The 23,081-nt window shown below is 41.8% G+C and overlaps 2 protein-coding genes across 6 annotated transcripts in view; one reads left to right on the plus strand and one right to left on the minus strand.

The window, feature by feature from the left end:
• Window positions 1-1,146: 1,146 nt before the first annotated feature.
• SERPINF1 (serpin family F member 1) lies at window positions 1,147-21,743 on the plus strand. The gene is made up of 8 exons (XM_033922447.1): window positions 1,147-1,427; window positions 7,483-7,568; window positions 8,456-8,633; window positions 8,722-8,877; window positions 9,560-9,763; window positions 15,476-15,618; window positions 17,990-18,200; window positions 20,872-21,743. Exons 2-8 carry the CDS (start codon window positions 7,491-7,493, stop codon window positions 21,129-21,131), a joined length of 1,230 nt encoding a protein of 409 aa, XP_033778338.1. The 5' UTR covers window positions 1,147-1,427; window positions 7,483-7,490; the 3' UTR covers window positions 21,132-21,743.
• Window positions 21,285-23,081, minus strand: part of SMYD4 (SET and MYND domain containing 4) — a 28,102-nt gene continuing 26,305 nt past the window's right edge. For 3 of the 5 annotated variants that reach the window (XM_033922443.1, XM_033922440.1, XM_033922441.1), the window contains one exon: window positions 21,285-22,996. In XM_033922443.1, coding sequence (XP_033778334.1) covers window positions 22,751-22,996 — 246 coding nt within the window. In that variant the 3' untranslated portion in view covers window positions 21,285-22,750. The remainder of the gene's footprint in view (window positions 22,997-23,081) is intronic. The other 2 variants (XM_033922442.1, XM_033922444.1) reach the window with 2 other exon arrangements.

A 23,081-nucleotide genomic window follows, 5' to 3' on the forward strand; every position in this document is an offset into this window, starting at 1 on the left:
AGAGCTTACAGGAATGGGGCAGGGACAAGGACAGTGACAAAACTTGTGGGACTGAGGAAATTGAGTTCCTGTGGGGCCGGGAAAAATTTGTTCCTGTGCCATTCTGTATGGTAAAATACCGAACGCATGGCCATGCCCTGTTCTGCCTCCAGCCCCCCCCATTCCACCCCAAACCCTGCCCTGTTCTGCCAAAAACCCCACCCCATTCTGCCCCCAGCCACGCCCCCCCCCCCCCCACATCCTCATCTCTTCTTTCCTGCTGGGTCTGGAGGACCTCTGAACATACTGATGGGTTTTCCCAGACATCTGATAACCCTACACAAGACCCACCTAGAACAAACCCTCTTAATATTTCTGCTTGCTACTACCTAAATCAGTGGTCTCAAACTCAAACCCTTTGCAGGGCCACATTTTGGATTTGTAGGTACTTAGAGGGCCTCAGAAAAAAAAATAGTTAATGTCTTATTAACGAAATGACAATTTTGCATGAGGTAAAACTCTTTATAGTTTATAAATCTTTCCTTTTGACTAAGTCCTAATAATAATAATATTGTAATTTATAGCTAAAGAGACATATGATCAAGAAACTGTTTTATTTTACTTTTGTGGTTATGATAAACATACCGAGGGCCTCAAAATAGTACCTGGTGGGCCACATGTGGCCCCGGGCTGCGAGTTTGAGACCACTGACCTAATGTTTTTTTAAAAAAGAAATTACCCTTTCTAAATGTATGATCTAGACATGCAATCATGTTTTTACACATGTGACTGGCACCTAATCCTTCCACATTCACCTCCGAAAATCTGAAACCTTGATCCCCAAATCTGTTTAAACTGTAAAAAAAATATGAGTTTCCAGTATTTTAGAAATCGTCGGAAAAATAGCTTACAAAAAAACTGGGAACTTGCTGGACTAAGCGTATAGTCCTCGATGGAAAAACTATGTTTAACTTACTTTTTTTTTTTTTTTGACCAAACTTTTCAAACCACCCTAGTATAGCCCTAATACAAGTGAAGAGAATTTCTTTTTTGCTTGGGAGGGTCAAAAAAACCAAGTTCTGTCCTTGCTACCCCTTCCCCCCCATCTCCAGAGTTACTGATGCTGGGTGGAGCAAAAATTTGGTACAGTCAAAGTCCCCCATTGCCCACCCCTTTCCAGTGCCTGTGTCCTCAACTAGACACTGTGCAGTGAAAAGCGACCTTTCTTGCTTACCAAACCTTTAACCGTATAACCTGCTTTGTTTCTGTGAGCTAATTCCATGCAGGAATCTGAACAGTGAAGAGACGCAGCTTGAAGTTCTTGCAGCCCTTCTGCTAAGATCTAGCCCCTGGCTCCAGCATCAGCTCAGGCAGCAGGCCGATAAAAGCTGCTACCCACCAGCAGTGCAGCAACCCTGGGAGAGCCAGCGCCCAGACTCCGCTGAGAGGTAGGAGATGGAGTGCCCGGTTCATGGCTTTTCTCTCTCTTTGCTTTCGCTCAGACAGGATCCTGCACACACTCAGAGTAAAAGTACAGAGCTCAGACTCCATTTGTCTCTTCTAACAAATGTTGCTCCTTTATTGGTTTAATTTATAAACTGCCTCTACCTTTGATCTGTAGGAAGAAGATCAAAATATAGACAGGGAGCTTCTCCCACTATTAAATTCTGTTACAACTACAGATACTTGTAACTTGAGAAAAAGCAAAGAAGAAAAAAAAAAATCTGAATTAAAACATCAAAGTGGTTAAGCAATTGCAAAGTTCACAATATAAGCGAAAGACTCGATTGAAAATAAAAACAAAACAGCAGAAAGAAAAAAAAAATAATAATAAAAAAGTCTACTAATTATCTAATGCTCAGTGCAGCAGACTTTGATCCTAGAGGACTGGGTTCGATTCCCAAGGCAGATCTTTGTGATCCTGGGCACATCTTAACATTCCTTTGCCCCAGGTATAACATAAAAACAGATTTTGAGCTCGCTAGGGGCAGAGAAAGTACCTGCATATAATGTGTACAGTGCTGTGTATGACTAGTAGCACAATGATTATGATGTTGATTATTGTTAGTGGTAATTATCTATCTGAATGCAGAGCTCCAGGGAATAGTGGTGGTTAAAACAAAGGCAAAAAATAGTTTCAGTCATTAGTCGTTTTAAAATTAATCTAAAAACCTTCCTGTTTAAGGACGCTTTTACCTCCTATATGGAATAATCACAGTGCAGCAGTCCTTTATCAAAAATAGAATAATTTAAAAAAAAATAAAAATAAATACCCCTCCTAATGTTTTTCTCCTTTTTTGTCTCCCTTTTCTTAAAATGATTAATATTGTAACCTTATCCCCTTATCCCTTTCCATCCAGTCAAGTCTGTTGGTCTGTAGGTCTAACCCCTTTTTTGATTTGTTATTATCATTCTTTTGTATTTTAACGTATGTATAACTTTGGATTTTAATGTAATTCGCTTAGTATTTTATGTATAAGCGATTCATCAAATTTCGAATAAACTTGAAACTTGAGAACATATTTATTTAACTAGCATTTTACCACACAGATGTGATAAAGAGGCTCGTTTTCAAAGCACTTAGACAAATGAGCCTCATAAACTAATACAGACCCCTGTCCTCAACTGAAATGCCACAAGCTACAGACTAAAGTGATGGCTCTCACGAAGGAATAGAAACTAGGTGGGTAAGATTTGCAATGGATAGATAAAACTTAGATTTTTTTTTTTTTAAAGTTCAGAGGCAGAAAGACTAGAGAGGTTAGGGCTCTTCAGCTGGAAAAGAGACGGCTGAGGGGAGATATGATTGAAGTCTACAAAATCCTCATTGGAGTAGAATGAGTACAAGTGGCTTGATTTTTGACTGCATCAAGATTTACAAAGACTAGGGGACACTCGATGAAGTTACAGAGCAATACTTTTAAAACCAATAGGAGGAAATATGTTTTCACTCGTAGTTAAACTATGGAATGTTCTGACAGAGGATGTGGTAAGAGCAGTTAATGTAGCTGGTTTTAGAAAAGGTTTGGACAAGTTCCTGGAGGAAAAGTCCATAGTCTGCAGTTGAGACAGACATGGGTCGGTAGCATGGAATGCTGCTACTATTTGGGTTTTTGCCAGGTATTTGTGACTTAGATTGAGGACATTGGGCTAGATAAACCATTGGTCTGATCCAGTAAGGCTATTCTTAGGTTCTTATCTGTTTTACGTTATTCTCCATTGCTTTGTGTATAATCCAGAAAGATGTTGCTGTCCTTACTGAGAGCTGCTTGTTGAACATCCATCCCACAAACTTGTTCTTTAAATTGAGGAAAAGATTTAACGCTCTGTTCCTCAGTCTGAGTATGTTGATTCATTTTATTTTTGTATTGTTATCAATTGTAGATGTGTCCTGGATGCTCTGTATTTTATCACTCTGCTCTAGCCCTTCTGTTCGCTAGATCAGCATCTTTGGACATCCCTGCTTGTTTTAAAATGAATAGTCCACGCTTTCTTGAAAACCCTTAAGGCTGTTAGAAAAAGCAGACTGCTTGGACCCTAGTTAACCTTCTTTACTAGCAGGGATTACCTATGTACTCGTATATCCAGTAGAGAACATGACCATTTTCAAACTAATAATAATAATTTATTCTTATATACCACCAAACCATCAGTTCAAGGCTGGACAAACAGTGAATTACAATACAAATATCAAATATTTCTCAGAAAAATACAAATTGCAACTGGATCAAATATTTCTCAAAGGCGGTTCACAGTAAAAAAAAAAAAAAAAAAAAAAAGGCTGGACAAACAATAAATAGCAATCATAAGTATCAGATATTTCTTAAAAAAATACAAATTGTAATTAACGCGTCCATAGGATAACATGTATGCGTGATAATATTTAGCGTATGCTAAAAAGCATAGCGTACCTTTGTAAAAGAGGGAGCAAATATTTTGAAAAGAGATGTTTTCAATTGGGTTCTAAAATGTTGATAAGAACAAGATGTAAGCAACAACAATCGAAATTCTTTATCATGGGAAGCTGCCTGATATGCTAATGCATGATCAAGGAATTTCTTACTTTTACAACCCTGAACGGATGGAAAAACGAACAATGCATGTGATCTCCTACTATTCTTATAGGATGCTATAAGAAATCTGTTGGTTAGATAGAGCGGGTCAGTCCCATATACAACTTTATAGCAAAGACAACCCAACTTAAACATAACCCAATCTTCTACAGGAAACCAATGCAACTCACGATAGAACGGTGTCACATGATCATATTTATTCAGGCCGTAGATCAGTCTAACTGCCGTATTCTGAATCAATCTAAGTCTAGCCATATTTTTCTTAGTACTTGTTAAGTAAATAATATTACAGTAATCAAGAAGACTCAGCAACAGTAACTGAACCAGAAGTTTGAAAGCAGAAATTTTAAAATACAGTCTTATAGTGCACAACTCCCATAAAGTGTAATAACCCTTTTGCACCACAGTATCTATCTGGCTTTTCAAAGTTAGATGCTGGTCAAGGACAACTCCTAATATTTTGATCGTTGGATGTATCGTATACAGTGTTAAGTTTATACTAATTGATAGTTCATGGGAAGTCTTCTGAGATGAAGCAAAAAAGAATTTAGTCTTCTCATGGTTTAGTTTGAGCTTAAATTCCTGCATCCATGAATCCATCAATTTCAGTATGGACTCAATCATATGAATACTACAGGACAAAACAGTGCTACAAGGAATAATAATCTTAATATCATCAGCATAGCTGGACAATTTTATACCCAAATTACTCAATAGAAAGCCCAATGAAGAAAGGTACACATTAAACAACGTGGGCGAAAGTGGAGAGCCCTGAGGAGGAACTCCACAGGGATTTTTCCAAATAATAGAAGACTGGTTATTAAATCTAACCTGGTATAGTCTAGATTCAAAGAAACCCTTTAAACCACGAAAGAACATTACCTTGTAATTCTAATGCATCTAAACAGTCTAATAATTTGGTGTGGACCACCAAATCAAAAGCGCTGCTTAGGTCAAATTGAAGAACCAGCACACTACTACTCTTACTCAACAAACTATTTAGATAATCTAACAGTGTCGCTAAACCGTTTCTGTACTATTATTGCAGAAAAATGGCCAAATCATAAATCTGCCCTAATCCTGCCCAAAACATGCCAACATACCCCTTTGAGATTTAGATGCACTTCAGACAAGCCGCATAGAAAACCATCTAAAAATGTGTTTTGAGAATGACAATTTGAATGTTTTAGCAAATAAAATATCCAAATGCCACTTTAATTTTCGGATGTTTTTCTTTTGAAAAGGCACCCCATAGTTATCATTTGTAGAATACACTGGCACTGGGTTCTGAGTCTGGGATAATGCATGGAAACTCTCAGTAATGATCATCTACAAGAAGGTCAAATGGCCCATCTAGAATGCCCATCCGTAGTATCCACTATCTTCTCTTCTCCGTAAGAGATCTCACGTGCCTGTCCCAATGCTTTATTGAATTCAGTCTTTTGTCTCCACCACCTCTACTGGGAGCCTATTCCACGCATCTACCATCCTTTCTGTAAAAAAAAGTATTTCCTTAGATTACTCCTGAGCCTATCACCTCTTAACTTCATCCCATGCCTTCTCACTATGAAGCTTCCTTGCAATGATCCTTCTGTCGCTGTAGATATGTCTTTCTTGGCCACTTAAGTGTCTGATTCCTATGTTTTTTGGAAACCGTCTCAATTAGAATCTTCACCTATTTGATATAAATTTGAGTTCCAATTTGTATTGAAGCTTTGTTTAGTGAGATATTTAGGGTTTGTGTTTTTTTTAAGAGTCTCCATGATATGGACTTGATGATTTTTCTTATTTGTTTTTTTCTTATGTCATTTTATTTATTGTATACATCTTCTCTTATAGCACCATTCTCTTCTCTGCTCTAGATACCCTCTCTCCTCCCATTTCATGTCCTGTAAGGTGTGCCAAACCCCAACTCTGGCTGACTTTCAACATTTTCTACCTGCACCTGATCTGCTGAACCTCTTTAGCTTAAATCCCACCCATGTTCTGACTTCATACACTTCAAATTCCTGCAGACGTCCTTCTAGTCTTCCCTTTCACTTGCCAAACAAGAATATTACGCCTATTTAACTCTCAGCTCTAATCCTTGCCTTCTCTTTGCCACACTCAACTCTCTACTCAAAGTGCCCTCACCTCCATTCCCCTCACTTTCCCCCCAGATGATGGCAAAGTTATGTCTCTACAAATCAGATTGTAAGATCTTCACAGCAGGGACCACCTATTGCATGTCAAGTGTACAGTGCTGTGTTCACCTTTCAGCACTACAGAAATGATAAATAGTAGTAGCAGTAGCGGTAAGAACATAAGAATTGCCGCTGCTGGGTCAGATCAGTGGTTCATCGTGCCCAGCAGTCCGCTCCCGCGGTGGCCCTTAGGTCAAAGACCAGTGCCCTAATTGAATCTAGACCAGTGGTCTCAAACTCAAACCCTTTGCAGGGCCACATTTTGGATTTTAAGGTACTTGGAGGGCCTCAGAAAAAAGTAAATGTCTTATTAAAGAAATGACAATTTTGAATGAGGTAAAACCCTTTATAGTTTATAAATCTTTCCTTTTGGCTAAGTCTTAATAATAATATTGTAATTTATAGCTAAAGAGACATATGATCAAGAAACTGTTTTATTTTACTTTTGTGATTATGATAAACATACCGAGGGCTTCAAAATAGTACCTGGCGGGCCGCATGTGGCCCCCGGGCTGCGAGTTTGAGACTTACCTGGTCTAGACTTACCTGCATACATTCTGGTTCAGCAGGGACTTGTCTAACTTTGTCTTAAATCCCTGGAGGGTGTTTTCCCCTATAACAACCTCCGGAAGAGCATTCAAATGCCATTGCTACTTCTTCTGATCTTGGGCAAGTCACTTAACCTGCAGGGTTTCAGATACAAACTTAGACTGTGAGATCTCAAAGGAAAGGAAATGGACTTGTTTCTCCTGAATATAGAAACATGATGGCAGATAAAGGCCAAATGGCCCATCCGTAGTAACCATGATCTCTTCCTTTCTCTAAGAGATCCCATGTGACTATCCCAGGCTTTCTTAAAATTAGACGGTCTCCACCACCATCCAGAGCTACAGTACTACCAAAATAATGTGAAATACATCCCAAACCTCTTTCACCTCTAAGAAACTGATCAACCTTTTGGGATCTGTTAAATATCTGAGACCCGGAATTGCCACCATCTAGAGAAAGGACGCTAGGTTCAATGGACCTTGGACTGACACATAGCGTAGCTTCACACGTTTTTAAGGATTACTGCATAGAATGCAATTACCGTTAGGCATTGAAAAAGGCTGAATTCAATGGACCTTGGGTTGTCCTTTTTTTTGTATGTGTGATTGATCAATGATATATACAGGAGCGGGCAGGCACTCAATTTTGGGCAGAATTGATGTTCAAGTTATTGCCGAAATCTTCTGTTCTCATTGCAGGTCTCATCATGAAGTCTTTCGTGCTTTTTCTGTACTTTGTATCATTGCTAAGCAGCAGCAGCACACAAGAAGCTGAAAGACAGGAGGTGAGCTGCTCTGCCCTACTGCATAAAGCAATTGTATGGAGAGGTAGCCTATCGGTTAGAGCACCAGGCTGACAGCCAGGGAAACCCGGTGCAAAGCCTGCTGCTGCTGCTGCTCCTTGTGATCTTGGGCAAGTCATAAAAGCCTCCACTGCTTCAGGTACAAACTTAGATTGTAAATCCTCTGGACAGGAAATACCTAGTGATCCTGAATGTAGAACTCTTCCTGAACTACTCCTGAAAAAAAGGTATAAGCTAAATCTAAATAAATTGTAAATGGGGCGGGCCAGCTTAGCTATGTGGGCCTGGCACTGAACATTGCCCAGGACCCTTGTAACTATTGAAGACTCCCTCTTTCCCTCCCTTTGCCAAGGAACAATCCCCCAACCTACCTCCCTGGTCTGGGTAGGCCTTCCAGGGCCTACCTCTTTATCCCTAGTGGTCCAGTGGGGTTGATGGGAGCAGGAGTGAAGCCCACTTACTCCTGCCTCTTGTGGATCCTTGAGTCCACAAGTCTGTGCAACCATTTTTCTCAAGCAGTTCCCAGGGGGCAGGAGCAAGTGGGGTTTGCTCCTGCACTCATCGATCTCACTGGAGCACCAGGGGTAAAGAGGTAGGTCTGTGAAGGGCTACCCAGACCAGGAAAGGAGGTTGGGGGGAAGGTGTGTGTGCTGTTTCCAGGGTGGTGGTGGTGAGGCTTCCAGTGCTCCATCAAGCCTTTAAAGTTATGAGGGCCCTGGCTAAATATCAATTGGGCCCACATAAGCCCTGGCAACCAGTATTGGGCAAATTAGCCATGGCTATTTAGCGCCACAGTCAGCATTTAATAAAACAATGACTACCGCTGGCTGAATATCAGGGGATATATTTCTATCCTCTTCACCACCCAGGAACCTGGACCAGTGGATGAGGAAGATCCGTTTTACAAGAGCCCAGTAAATAAGCTAGCAGCTGCAGCATCCAACTTTGGATATGACCTCTATCGCCAGCAGGCCAACAAGAACCCCACTGCCAACATCTTGCTGTCAACCTTCAGTGTGGCTACTGTTCTGTCCAGCCTGTCACTGGGTAAGCCCATTGCCAGTCTTTCCTCTGATACAGCTTCATCCCAGGGAGGGGCAAACACATCACTTTTTTTTCCTGGCATGTTTTGTAGGTGCTGGACAGAAGACAGAGACCCTTATTCATCGTACTCTCTTCTATGACCTTCTCAGTAACCTGGAGGTTCATGACACCTACAAGGAGCTTATTGCCAGCTTGCTTACACCAGTGAAGGGCCTGAAAACTGCATCTAGGATCCTCCTGGAAAGAAGTGAATTCTAAAGCTTCTACTTACATGCTTTTCTTAGAGGGAATCATGTACCTCTATATGGAGGGGAAAAAAGAGGCACTAATATTGAGGAGAGGAGGGGTAGGCAGGAGTAATGATCACTAATGCAATGAGAGGGGGTGGACATATGTAGGCCAGGCAGTGACACCAAAGGTATGAAGGTGAGCTGTACCAGATGGACCTTTTAAGTCTTGGGCATATTGGTTGATTCATAGCATAATATGAGGAAAGCATTTTAGCCTATAATCTTATTGAAGGAAATGCCAGTCACGTTGCTTTGGTGAATGCTGGTGAGGGAAGGGCCATTTAGGGTAATATCTCCAAGTTAATTTGATGTTTCAGGGTGTTGGGAGATGGAGGGACTACAAGCTACTTTAGGAGAGTTGTTGAGAAAAGCTCACAGGCTGATTTGGGGGCATTCTAGTGAAAAGAGTGGCCATAGGTTGCTTTATAGGTACTGGCAAGTGAGGGGAGGCTCACATGTTGCTTTGAGTAATTGCTAATGGTGGAGGGGACACATTTGGTTGAGGGCATGCTATGAGAAATAGGTTACAGGCTCCTCTCGAAGTGCTGATGGGGGGAGAGTTGCATGGCTGTTGCCTGTAACAGTCTGGAGCATTGGCATATGAGATTCAAGGTTTGAATACGTTTTCTTGGCCTGCAGAAACACGCCCAAAATTGGAATTTTTGAATCAAGTGGAAAGATTGTATGGCTCTCGGCCTAAAGTTCTCAGTGGGAACCCTCGGCTAGATCTTCAGGAAGCAAATACATGGATGCAGCAGCAGACTGGAGGGAAAGTCGTAAGGTTTCTGAAGGAAATCCCCAGCCAAACCAGCATTCTCCTCCTCACAGCTGCATCACTCAAAGGTAAGAGAGGGAAGTGACAGAAGGATGAACCACTAAAGGAAAACGAGCAGAGATGTCTTTTTAATGTATTGTGAATGTTCTTTTGTACCCCGAGCTCCTGGGAAGACGGGATAGAAATCAAAGCAAATAAATAAATAAATGAGCTAAACAAAAATTAATAAGTTGTTTTGGGGATCAGCTTCTATTTGGGACTTTACCTGAAGCACGTAGGATTAACTGGGCCAGATTCAGACAACAGAAATCAGCCCAAAGAAGAGGCAGGAGCCTCAGGCCTGTATCTACAAACCCAGAGGGAATGGACTTTTGAGTACTTTACTTTCCATACACTGCACCAACCAGTAACATAGAAACATAGAAATAGACGGCAGATAAGGGCCCACGGCCCATCTAGTCGGCCCACCTTAATGTCCCTCCCCTACCTTTGCCCTGTGAATAGATCCCATGTGCCGATCCCATTTGGCCTTAAAATCAGGCACGCTGCTGGCCTCAATCACCTGTAGTGGAAGACTATTCCAGCGATCAACCACTCTTTCAGTGAAAAAGAATTTCCTGGTGTCACCTCGTAGTTTCCCGCCCCTGATTTTCAACGGATGCCCTCTTGTTGTCGTGGGACCCTTGAAAAAGAAGATATCTTCCTCCGCCTCGATGCGGCTCGTAAGATACTTGAACGTCTCGATCATGTACCCCCTCTCTCTGCGCTCCTCGAGCGAGTATAGCTGTAATTTGTCAAGCCGTTTACCGTATGGTAGATCCTTGCGTCCCGAGACCATCCGGGTGGCCATTCTTTGCACCGACTCCAGTCTCAGCACATCCTTGCGATAATGCGGCCTCCAGAATTGCACACAGTATTCCAGGTGGGGCCTCACCATGGATCTATACAATGGCATAATGACTTCCGCCTTACGACTGACGAAACCCCTTCGTATGCAGCCCATGATTTGTCTTGCCTTGGACGAAGCCTGCTCCACTTGATTGGCAGACTTCATGTCCTCACTGACGATTACCCCCAAGTCTCGTTCTGCTACCGTTTTTGCTAGGATCTCGCCATTAAGGGTATAAGACTTGCATGGATTCTGGCTGCCCAGGTGCATAACTTTGCATTTTTTGGCATTGAAGTACTACCACAGACCAGACTAGCAGCCCTCTGGGGATGGATGCCGAAACCCCAGCTGGCAATTAGAACAGCACACTTTATAGGACTGGGCTTCTACTGGGTTTCAGTAAAAAAAAAAAAAAGTGTGAAATTATGTCTGGGGCTCAAAAATCTAGGAGCCACTTATCAGTTAAGACGACAAGAACTAGCAGCTCCTTTACTAACCCACTTTCTGTACAAGTGACTACTTCATATGTAATTTCAAAATCTATAAATAAATTACAAAAAAGAACTAGGCACCCTGTCTCTAAGATGCACAGTAGAGAGAGTTCAAAGACAGACAGCTGGATCTCGAGAGGACAGGCTTTTCAGCAGAGGTCCTCTAGCACTTTGTCAATGGCAAGCTCTAGTTACGGTGTCTTATATTGCAGATCAGAAGTGCTTCTCTATAACAAGCTTCATATTATTTGATTACCTGCTTTAGGGAGAACCATCAAAATGGCTTACAATAAAAATAGAGCAACTTCAATTAGATAGGAATAACAAAAATAAAAGCTTAGAGATTAAAAGACATCATCTGACACTTACGTCTGCATGCCTTCAATGCTCAATCCCCACCATACAGCAAAAAATTGCAGTAATAACTTAGAGGCTAAGTATTAAATGCCTTTGAAATTTTGCAACAAGGATTCCGAATGCAATGCTAGAGGAAGCTTGTTCCAAAGCATGACCCAACAACATGAAAATATCCAAACAAACCAGGTGAAAAGGAGGAGCAATTACTATGATTAGGCAGAGCAAAGTGTTCGCAAGGGACCAAATGGGGCAGAAAGCAGGGTAAACCTGTAGAACGGATTTAGTAAACGGGAACTAGAATCTTGTAAACTATATGGTGGTCAACTGGAAGTCAATGTTTGGCTTTCTAAAGCGGAGTTACATGGTCATATTTTTCTAGCTCTGAAAATGAATTTGACTGCAATATATTGTATCATTTCAAGCCACTTAATTTGTCTTTTAGAAAGTTTTTTGAAGAGCACATTGCAATAATTTAGATATGAATGACAATTTGCAGAGCCTTTTTTTATTTTTCTAGATGTTAAATGGATCGGCTCAAGTACAATTTAAAGAAACATTTGCTAACAACAGATAATATATGAGCCCTAAAGGACAGCTTGGAATCAATCAGACTACGTAACACTCGTCATTCCATCGGGGGTCTGTTATGACATATAAAGCTATGGTTCTGCTGTATCTTATAGTGTTCTTATGTTTTGCTGGTGCCGCTGTATAATACTGTGCTGTGGTTCTGCACTACTAGTATGTAACACCACATCATGGCTGTGGTGTACAAGAGTACAGAGGAAAGGCAAGAGAGACGTCCTTACAACCAAATGCAAGCCTTTATTCAAACAAGAAAGCAGTCCCAACAAGGATCCTAGTTTTGGCGTATGTAAATGCCTTCCTCAGCGGACTCTGGTTTGAGCGGCAGTAGCTGCGAGAGCCGAGAGAAAAATCTCTTAGCATCAAGTTTAATAGTACAAATGGGTGGTGTACAAGCACAACTATATAACACTAGGTTGAGCTTCTGTCCCACTGCTGGATCATTATAGGGCTTTAGTGCTACCCTCTAATGTTGTGTTATTGTGGGAGTCAAAACATGCTTAAAGGACAAAGTTTGCAGGGAATTCCTGGATCTGCAGAGATGAGTGAGCTGGTGTTGATTCTTTGCTCCTTACTCTTGTCTTAGATAGCCTACCTAATCGGGATTTCCTTACAAGATCACTAGCTCTAAAATAAACCTTAACAATTAAAAAATGTTATTCTAGCTGATGTTTTGTCTTTTTCATTGTACTAAAGTAAATCTATTGTGCTGTTCCAAGTCATATGGGTATTAGAAAGCCTTATATGCTGGCAATCTGCCTCTCATCACCTCCTACACCCCTGCAAAGGATGAATGGATGGAGATCAAGACAGTGAAGAGTTACAGGGGTGGGAGCGAGATGCAGAATAGGAGCAAGGTGAGAGTGAGTGAACAGATGGGAAAGCAAAAGGAGAGCATATGAGTGGATGGAGGCAAGAGAGTGAATTTGCAGGGGGGGAGCAGGAGCAGATGGAAAGAGTGAGTAAGGGATGGAAGATCAGGAAAGAAAGTGAAGTGAGCATAGGCAGCAAAACACTTTTTTGTTGTTTTTTTTTTTTGGGGGGGGGGGCTTAAAGGCTCTGCTCTAGACCCAGCAGGATCCTGTGGCATGACCTCTCTCTCCAGCTCCTGACTCCCACACCTACCTTCCCCGTTGCTGTAATTTTAAATCTTCCGGTAGCCACTGCCTAGTATTAATGAGCACGCCTGCCTTGAAAGTCTTCATTCTGCAGCGATGCTGTGCGGTGGCTACTGGAAGATTTAAAATTACAGCTGCCGGGAGGAGGTGGGTGGGGGGAGTAGAGCCATAACCGACTGACTGTCAATTTTTGGGGAGGCCATGGCCCTTTGGCCTTCCCTGTTCCAACGCCTATGGAAAGGAGATTAGAGGCAGTATCCGCCAAGATTCTATTTTAGCCCCTACCCTTTTTAATATCTTACTTCTTCTGACTCTTTTTTTTATCAATCCTTGGAAATCACTTGATGTTTTTTCTACACTGATGATATAGAACTTCTAGTAAACCTCAACTCAGATGATTCATCTCAGATACACACTCATAGTAATTACAAAGGTCTTTTTTTTTTTTTTTAAAAAAAAGGGATTTAAACTCAACCCTCAGAAATCAAGTTTTTCTGATCTCATGCACTGGACTTTCTTCATCAATCAACCCTCTTTTTTTGGCAGGTGCCCAAGTTAAACTTAACCATTTGTTTAAATTCTTGGTGTACTCACTGATCAGTCATTAACTTTTCAACCTCAAATTTCCAATATCATTAAATGCTCCTTTTTCAAACATGGACTGATTTATTCTATACACAACATCCTTGATAAAACCACTCTTTGCATCTCAACACACTCCTTGGTCATCTCCGATATTGATTAGTGAAACTATCTTCTACATCAGTATTTCTCAACTTGGTCCTGGGGTATCCCCTTGCCAGCCAGGTTTCAGGATATCCACAAAGAATATGCATAAACTTGATTGCACACACTGCCTCCATTAGGTGCAATTTCTTTTCATGCATATTCAGCGTGGATAGCTTGAAAACCTGACTGGCAAGGGAGTACGCCAGGACCAAGTTGAGAAACACCGTTCTACATGGACTTCGAGCAGATATTCCCAAACTAAACTAAACCTTAGGTTTGTATACCGCGCCATCTCCGCAAGCGCAGAACTCGGCACGGTTTACAGAGTTAAGAGGAAAGGAACTACAATGAAAGGATATAGGAGAGGGACTGAGAAGATAGAGAGGGACAGGATACTAGAGAATGGGAGGTGATTAGATTTTTGAAAAGAGCCAAGTTTTCAAGTGTTTGCGGAAGGATTGGAAGGAGCTTGAATTTCTGAGCGGGGATGAGAGGTTGTTCCAGAGTTCTGTGGTTCTAAAGGGGAGGGATGTTCCAAGTTTTCCTGCGCGGGATATACCTTTTATAGAGGGGAATGATAGACCCATCGGATTTTCAGAATGCAAATCTACCTCGAATATTCACTGTGGATATCCTGAAAAACCTGATGGGACTAGGTGTGCCCCAAGGACTGGTTTGGAAATGGCTGATTTTGAATATCTTTCACTCTAAGACTTCAACTGATACAAACTGCTGCTATTAAACTTATCACAGGATCAAAGAAATCTGATTGTATTACTCCTTTTCTTAGTTAAGAACAGTGAGTACCAATTATGCACCCAATTCTGGTCTATAAAATCCTCATTTTTGGCTCACCTCTCTAGACTAAAAATATCCTCCTGTAGAATACTTTCCCCTCTAGATCCCTATGCTCATCTCACCAAAATCACCTTGTAATCTATTGTTTTTTTTGCAACATCTGCTTTGAATTTGTTTTCTTAAGAATTTTCAGTGCAGTAAGCTCCTCTCCTATACGCCTTGAATCCTTACTAGAAAGGTTTAAAAGCACTCTTAAAACTTCTTTATTTCATGATGCTTTTGACTCCTGATCCCTCTTTACTGTTTAGTGTCTCGTAGTGTGGGCAGGCAGGAGTGCAATGACAACCAATACTTAGCTAGGCTTGATCGATCCTGTCCTATATATTTATTACATTTCTTTATTTCCTTTCAGCATTTTTATTAATTATTTTGTATTAAATTTTAATTTGTAAACTGCCCTGAAAGCACCTAATAAAACTGGAAACTTGGAAGGTGCCTCAGGTATATTGCTTTAGATGAATGGGAAAGTTTGGGTAGGAGTGGGGGAAGGGGGATTTACAGAAGTTGTTGTTCTATGCCTTATTGAATGAGTTATGTTTGATATATTTATTATTGTGTTGTTTGTTTTATTGATATATTAATAAAAAGATGTTGATCATTAAAAAAATGGAAACTTGGGAGCTGTGGACCATGACTGAGGGGAAAGGAAGTGGAGAGACGAACGCTGCAGAATAAAATTTGTAAACTCTTGGTAAAGAAATGGGATGGTTGTCACTAACCATTTTTATACCTATTTTTAATTACTCATTGAAGGTCACTGGGAGACAAAGTTTGATAACAGTTTAACGAAAATGCGTGATTTTCACCTGGATGAGCACACATCTGTTAGGATCCCAATGATGACAGCAAGAAACACCATCATTAAATATGGCCTGGACTCTGATTTCAACTGCAAGGTATGTGAGGATTGGTGATGAAAGAGCTAATCACAGGCTCTACAGCAGTGTTTTTCAACACGCCATACGCATACGCAGGCCGCTTGTTGGGGGTACGCAGCATGGCCGCTGTGGAGAATATTCCCTGCCCGTCTGTCCATCGAAGCCATGCTGCCACTGATCCTTCCTTGCGGCCCACCCTACCTGCTGAAGCTGCTGCTGGGGATCCCTCCCAATGCTGACCCACAAGGCTTCCCTTTGATGTCAGAACTGGCATCAGAGGAAAGCCTTCCGGGTAAGTAGGGGAGGGGGGGGGGAAAGAAAGTTTCCAGTTATCTCCTGGCTGCACTCGCTCCTTTTACCTTCAGCAGCTGGCATGCAGCTGGCAGCAGTTCACACACTGCACATAGCTGACCCGGAAACCTTCTCTCCGAAGTCAGAGCTGACATCAGAGGGAAGGCTTGTGGGTCAGCCACATGAAGCGTGTGAATTGCTGCCTGAGCATCCCTTCAACAAGCCACTGAAGGCACATGGAGTGAATGTGGTTCAAACAAGTAAGAGGACACAATCTCTGGGACAACGGCTAGAAGGCAGGGAGAGGGCACAAACTCAACTCAGAAGGAAGGGAGATGGCGTGAACATGGGACACAGAAGGGAGGGAGGGAGGAAGGGGACACTAACTTGGGACATAGGAGAGAGGCACTAGAAAGGGAGAATTGTTTTGCATGCGTGTGTGAGAATGAGATGGTGGCACATGGAGAAAGGAAGAGAGGAAAATTGGGCATAGAGAGAGGTAGAGATGCATGGGGAAGAGAAGGATGAAAGGGAGAAATGTTGGATATAGTGGTGAAGAGGGAACAGAGGGACAGATTGAAGGGGGATACAAGGGGGAAGAATATTGGACATAGTTATGGAGAGATGTGGCATGGTGCTAGAGAGGGGTAATAGAAGGAAAAATGGGCCTGGGGCTGGTGGGCAGTGGTGAAAAATGCTGCACATGATCTGGGGGATGTGAGAGGAAGAAATGTAGGACTCATGGAGGGACAGAGAGAGAGATGTTGCTCGGGGAAGGGAATGCGGTCTTCTGGAGAGGAAGCATGCAGGAGGCAGAAAGAAATATTGGATGCACAGTCAGTAGGAAGTGCAACCAGAGACTCCTGAAATCACCAACCAAGGTAGGAAAAATGATTTTATTTTCAATTTAGTGATCAAAATGTGTCTGTTTTGAGAATTTATATCTGTTGTCTAAATTTTTCTGTTTTTCTAGTTATTACTGAGATGACATTGCATATTTTAAAGTCATCTGCTTTGACTTCTTTGAAAAAAGCTCCCTGAATATAAATGATAATTAACATTTTCTCTGCACAGTGTACTTAAAAAATAAATAAATTTGTGGTTACCATTATGTATTAATAAGATTATATTGTGTGTATATAAAATATGGATGGAAGAAATTGCATTACAATTAGTACTATTATTATGGGGGTGGGGTCAGGAATGGAGCCAGGGCAGGGGTACTCTGTTGATATTTGTTAGACTTGGGGGGTACCTGGCTTGAAGAAGTTGAGAAACATTGCTCTACAGTACACACACATGAAACCACATAACTGTGGTTGCTATATAAGTACATTTATACAGCTACTGATACCAAGTACTCAAAGGCAGACAAAGCAACTTGATGCTCATTCATCATTACGACTTCCCACCTCCTATCAGTCAAAATTGTTAATTCTGGCTTTGAGCCTTACATGGAAATTGCAGCTTCAGATAGGAGCTATAACTGAGCAGCTGTGTTGATGATTTTTCTGGATAAAGTGACTACCTTGGTTTGGATGGGGCTGGCATTCATTAGAAGGTCTGTACTGGATTAGAGTATGGATCCACTGCAGATGCAGGATTAGGTATGTATACATTAGAGCATGGATCCAATGCATGCAGAGAAACAGGATAATGTGTGGGTTGTGTGTGTTCTCAGTTTGGTCTGGATTAGAGCATGGATGGATCCAGTGCATGCAAGGAAGCAGGATAGGAAGGTGGGTGTTGTGAGCATCCTCAGAAGGGTTTGGATTAAAGCATGGATCCAGTGCATGTGTAGAAGCAAGATTAGAAGGCACGTGTGACGAATGTCCTTCATTGGGTTTGGATTAGGGTGTGGATCAAGTGCACGCGTGATGCAGGGTTAGGTGGTGTGCTGTGAGCGCCTTCAGTTGGATCTGTATTAGAGCGTGGATTGCAGATGTGAAAGCAGGATTAAAAGGCCTGCATTGCAAGCAAACTCCGCTGGGTCTGGATTACAGTGTAGATGTGGGAGGATTAAAAAGCTTGAGTTGTGAGCATTCTCAGTTGGGTCTAGAGTAGAATATGTGCACCATGAGTCTCTCTCTCTTTACAGATCGTTCAGCTGCCTATGACAGGGGGTTCCAGCATCATGTTCTTTTTGCCCAATGAAATAACCAAGAATTTGACAATGATTGAGGAGGGCTTGACTTCAGAATTTGTGCACGACATTTCTAAGGGATTACGGCCCATCTCTATGGTTTTCAGCATGCCAAAACTGAAGATGAGCCAAGAGACTGATCTGAGCAGCACCTTCAAAGAGATGAGTATGTACCCAGATAGATGTCAGAGATCCTGAAGAAATGAGAAGTGTATTTACTTAACCCTTTCAGGACCATAAGGATCGTAGGCCAATTTTTGTGGTTTTGATGACATTTTTATGGTAAAAAGGGCTTGCAGATGCCAAAAAATTGATTTTTTGTGTGAAATATCATTATTTTTATTTAAAAAATCAAACTTCTGGCTTATGGACAGTGTGGCAAGTGAATCTTCTCGTCAATCTGGCAACGACGCTAATGAATGAATGTCGGAACCAGTTTGTTTACATAAAGGCAGTATCATATGGAATCCGTACATATCAAATTTAGAACTGTAGACTATCCCAATCAAAATTGATAGGATTTTAAAGTTATGGGACAAATAGGTCCCTTGGTCCTGAAAGGGTTAAGCTGTGCTTTCCATCCACACGCTTTCCCTTTAGCTGAGAGCAAAAGTGTATAAACACCAGCAATTTCACCATTGGAATATATCTGAGGAACCACTGAGAAGAGAATTGGTCATGGGAAGCAGTCTGGTGAAGGCAAGAAATCAGAGTGCAGAGAACTTTAACTTAGCTGGCAATTTCATAACAGATCACTCAAGGTAGAGAGGTAGCTGGGCACATTAGCTGCACAAGTTTTGTAAAGGAAAATATATCACTTATTTTTCCCTTAACAGCAGCTACATGCATACATTCTCACCTGCACAGTTTCTGGTTTACAGTCTTGAACATATTTCCTAAAAGATGTACATCTAGTCCCCAACCCTATCCCTTGAAATCCTCTGACATTTTCTGAAAAATTTATGTGTATATAGTCAAGTTATAAAAAGCTACTTCTGCAAAGAAAGCACTTACCTTTTAAAATTGTGTGAGACAGGCAAGAGGATGGGGAGAGTGGAGAAAAGGGAAAGTGAAAGAAAGAGGGTTTTCCAAAATACAGTAAACCCCTGCGATTTCGCAGTATTTTCCGACCGCCTCTTCCTGGTACTAAAATCATGGTTACACCAATCAGGAGCTGCTTTGACACACTATCTGGCGTATCAAAGCAGCTCCTGCGTGGTGTAACCATGACTTTAGTACCAGGAAGAGGTGGTCGGAAAATGTGCCCGGCTTCGTAAGTACAATTTAAGCACCCTGCCCTCGATCAGCTGAAAACCCATAATCGCGGTTTTTCGAAATTCGTGGGTGTTCTTGGAACCGAACCCCTGCGAATTTCGGGGGAGTACTGTATTTCAGTTTCTGGTTATATGTAAGCACCCATTTGGATACAGTAATTAAGAACATTTATTCAGGAGAGATTTAGATCCTCCTCATAGAGGTGAGAAGAGATGCTAAATGTAGAGGTGAAAAAGACAAGGGGAATGGAGCAGACATGAAACATTTGCAACACTCTCACATAGAGCAAAGGACAGTAGATAGACTGTGGTTGATAGACCTAGGTTCTCTTAAAATCTTGGCTATTTTCAAATAAGTAAAACAAAAATGTTTTTCTTCTCTTTTATATACTGTAAACCGAGTTAAGCTTTATTTTTATGGAGAAGACACGGTCTATAAGCTTAAGTTTTAATTTAGTCTAGTAGCACAGGCAGCAACATGGAGAACAGACTCCGTACATTTGCACTGCCAACATAAATAAACCAGGGTTTCCCATACTGCTCTGCATGTGGGATGGGAAGAGTCTCCCTCTTCACATCTCAGGCTTGGTACCAGGGGTAGACTGATAGGCATCTGGGTTCATTCGTGCATCCCCTCCTTTACCTCAAAAGTTCTTTTCTCAGTACAGGGCCCTGGCCTAGGCTGTCTACCACTGACCAGAATCTTCTCTCTGCTGCTTCTCACCCTTGCAAAAGCGGGAAGTTATATTAGAAAGGAGCAGGCCGCAGCAGAAAGAAGGTTCTGGTCAATGGCAGACACCCTACATCGAGGCCTTGTACAGAGAAAGGAACAGAGGGGAAGGGGCACGAAAGAGGGGGAGTGCCAGACTTGGGAACGGAGAGATGTTGGGTCATGTGGAGAGGAGGTACTGTGCCCAACTGTTCTGGGCCATCGGGCATTGCCTTCCATGTTGTCAGGTCAGTCTGCCCCTGGTACCCTAAAGCTTTCAGTCATGGTATTAGTCTTTGTGAAGGCTTTTTTAAAAGTCTTTTCCCTACCCAAACTAGCATTTTAGCTGTGCAAATGGGCTTCTTGATAAACTTTTCATCTATATGTGTAAAATTACTTTTTTCCATATGATTTATCTACAGTTTTCTACACTGATAAATCTGACAGTCAGGTCTGAGTCGTGTACAAATATGATGAAGGTGTTCCCAAGGGAAGTGTTAAATCAAGGGATGGAACCACATACACAGTTTTAGATGTTTCGAACGACACCTGTTTGGCCAGGAAATGATTTGCAGCTACTTTTCCTAGTGCCAGTAATGAGAACTGAAACTACTTGCATGTCTACATTAGTGCAAACCCAAGTAAAAGCTACTTGAGTTTGTACCAATATAGATATTTTGATTTGTGCCTCCTGACCTGAAATCTTTATTTCTGAAGCTCTAATGAAAGATGCTTTAGCCATGGAGCAGGGCGTGAAGCACTATATTTTTGAGTTTCCAATCAGTAGTGCATTCACATATTATCTTATTAAAAACAAAAATAACCTGTCTCATTCCTCTCTCTTGTCCTTGCAGGGCTTGAACCCCTCTTCTCTTCACCAACTTTTACAAGCCTGTCTCCAAGGCCCTCAAAGCTCTCACAGGTGAAGCATAAGGCGATGCTGGAGCTGAATGAGGAAGGTGCAAGAGTTGCCACACCTGGGGTCAGCAGTCATCTCACCTTCTCACTGGACTATTTTCTAGACAGGCCTTTCCTCTTTGTCCTGATAGATGACGAGAGTGGAACTCTCCTTTTCATTGGTAAAGTTATGGACCCCAGGAGCCTGGCCCGCTAATGACCAAAGCTCAGATCGTGCCATCAGCAGCAAATGACAGTCCAGTTTAACATTTTAGTTTTAAAAGGTGCTGAAAAATCTGCAAAATGTTAGAAGTCAATCCTAGATGGATTCTTCAAAATATCATACCTGGTTTTTCTTTTTCCATTCCAATGTCGCTCTTCTGTTGTCCAGTTCTCCTTCATTTTTATCCCAACATTTTCTTGGTATAAAGGAGATCATTTCCTATTGTACCCAAATCTCAGTTTATAAAACCATCTTCTCGGAGTCTGCTTTTCTGCTGTATTCCTGCTTCATCTTTAGCAGTCAGAGGCTTGTGTATATTCTCTGCTTTACTTCGTAGAGTACACTGAAGCCACTTTCAAAAATTAACCTTAAATGTCCTCTTAGAAATTAAATAGCACAACAGAAAATAAGTATTTTAATAAAGATGATTTAATAGACTGTTGAACAACATCAGAAATTTTCTCTGCACAAACCAGAGTGGGCAACTGTCCTGAGCCACACCTCCAGCACAGTCCCTCTCCCAAGAGTCTCCTCGCACTTTCAGCTCAGTCCCTCTCACCATGCTATAGTGGTATATTAAAATGCAAATAAACAAACATAACCTTGGAGGATAAAGTGTATGTGTGTGTGTTGGGGGAGCAATTCTGTTTGCATTATTTAGATGCATTCTGGAGATGGGTGATGTAACATGTTTTGTATTGTCCAAATTATAAAGTTTTCCACTAGAAAAACTGCTCGCAAAGAAAGCAGGCACAGATATTTGCAGGTAAGGTTTGAGGAACAACAGTCAAAAGGAAATTTACCTGCAGGGCTGGCCTTAAGCTAGGGAGAGGGGCAGCTGCAGTGGGTCCTACACTTAAATTGAGTCAGCTTTGCAACTGGCGGTAGACCAAAAGGTAAAGTGTATTTTCCCTATCTATCTCCACCTCCTTTTCTCTCCCTCAGTAACTGTGTTTCTCAGAATTGATTTTATACTCCTCCCACTGCACTGCTGGTCAGCCCTAACATCTCCTCCCTCTCAGTAGTTGCCAATTAAAGAATTCAGTTTAAATAAATAAATCCCTGACACCTCATTTGAAATCTTAGTAAGGGGGGGGGCCACCAAATTAATCCATAGAGGGTCCTGCAATTGCTAAGGCCAGCCCTGTTTACCTGCATAGTTTTGTTTGAATATTGGTGCCAATCCCATGGATAAAAATATTTACAGGATGTGCAGCAACAGGAGTCATTTGACTATTGACACCTTAAGTAGAGCATAAAATGCCTCCGTTTTTATGTCCTTTTAGTGAAAGACCTCTTACCACAATGAGGGGTTCTGCACTAAAGTTTCAAAATACACACAACCCCTCTCCATGACACCATCTTGACCAAGATTCAAGCACGAAGGTTTGGATGCTTTTAGTCACATATACCTGTGAAGAGTGGCAGATTTGTAGCTTCTGTTAGAGATCCAAACGCTAGTCAGAAAATGGCCCCTTTGAGCACTCCTTTCATCCCAGGAAGTCCTGCCAGACATGCCTTCATTTCCTGCAGCTCCTGTACCATATCATGATGTGGGCCATAATGCAGCGCTAAGATGTGCTCTGCTCTCACAATTGTCCTGACAGCATCAGTCAAAAAGCACCTGAGAGAAGGCACAGAGAAAGATGAATGGGACTGCTGCAGTGCAACAGGACCCAGCTCAAAAGCAAACTCCCAAAGAGAGCACAGGGAAGAGGAAAAAGGAGGTGCTCACCCATTAAAAAAGATCTGAGCCAGCTTGAAAAGCTCATGACCCAATTCCACGCTGGATGAGCCGTGAAGCGCTTCCACATTTTGGATACTCCACTGTAGGTGCTTAGCTGCAGCCGACCAGTTAGCTGTAACCAAGAAAACACATAATCTATTCTGTGAAAGTGGTATGTTCAGCGTTTGGATGATATTCCCAGGCATATCCCTCCATCT

The sequence above is a fragment of the Geotrypetes seraphini genome, chromosome 15, assembly GCF_902459505.1.
Source record: "Geotrypetes seraphini chromosome 15, aGeoSer1.1, whole genome shotgun sequence".
In the NCBI taxonomy this organism is placed as follows: Eukaryota; Metazoa; Chordata; class Amphibia; order Gymnophiona; family Dermophiidae; genus Geotrypetes; species Geotrypetes seraphini.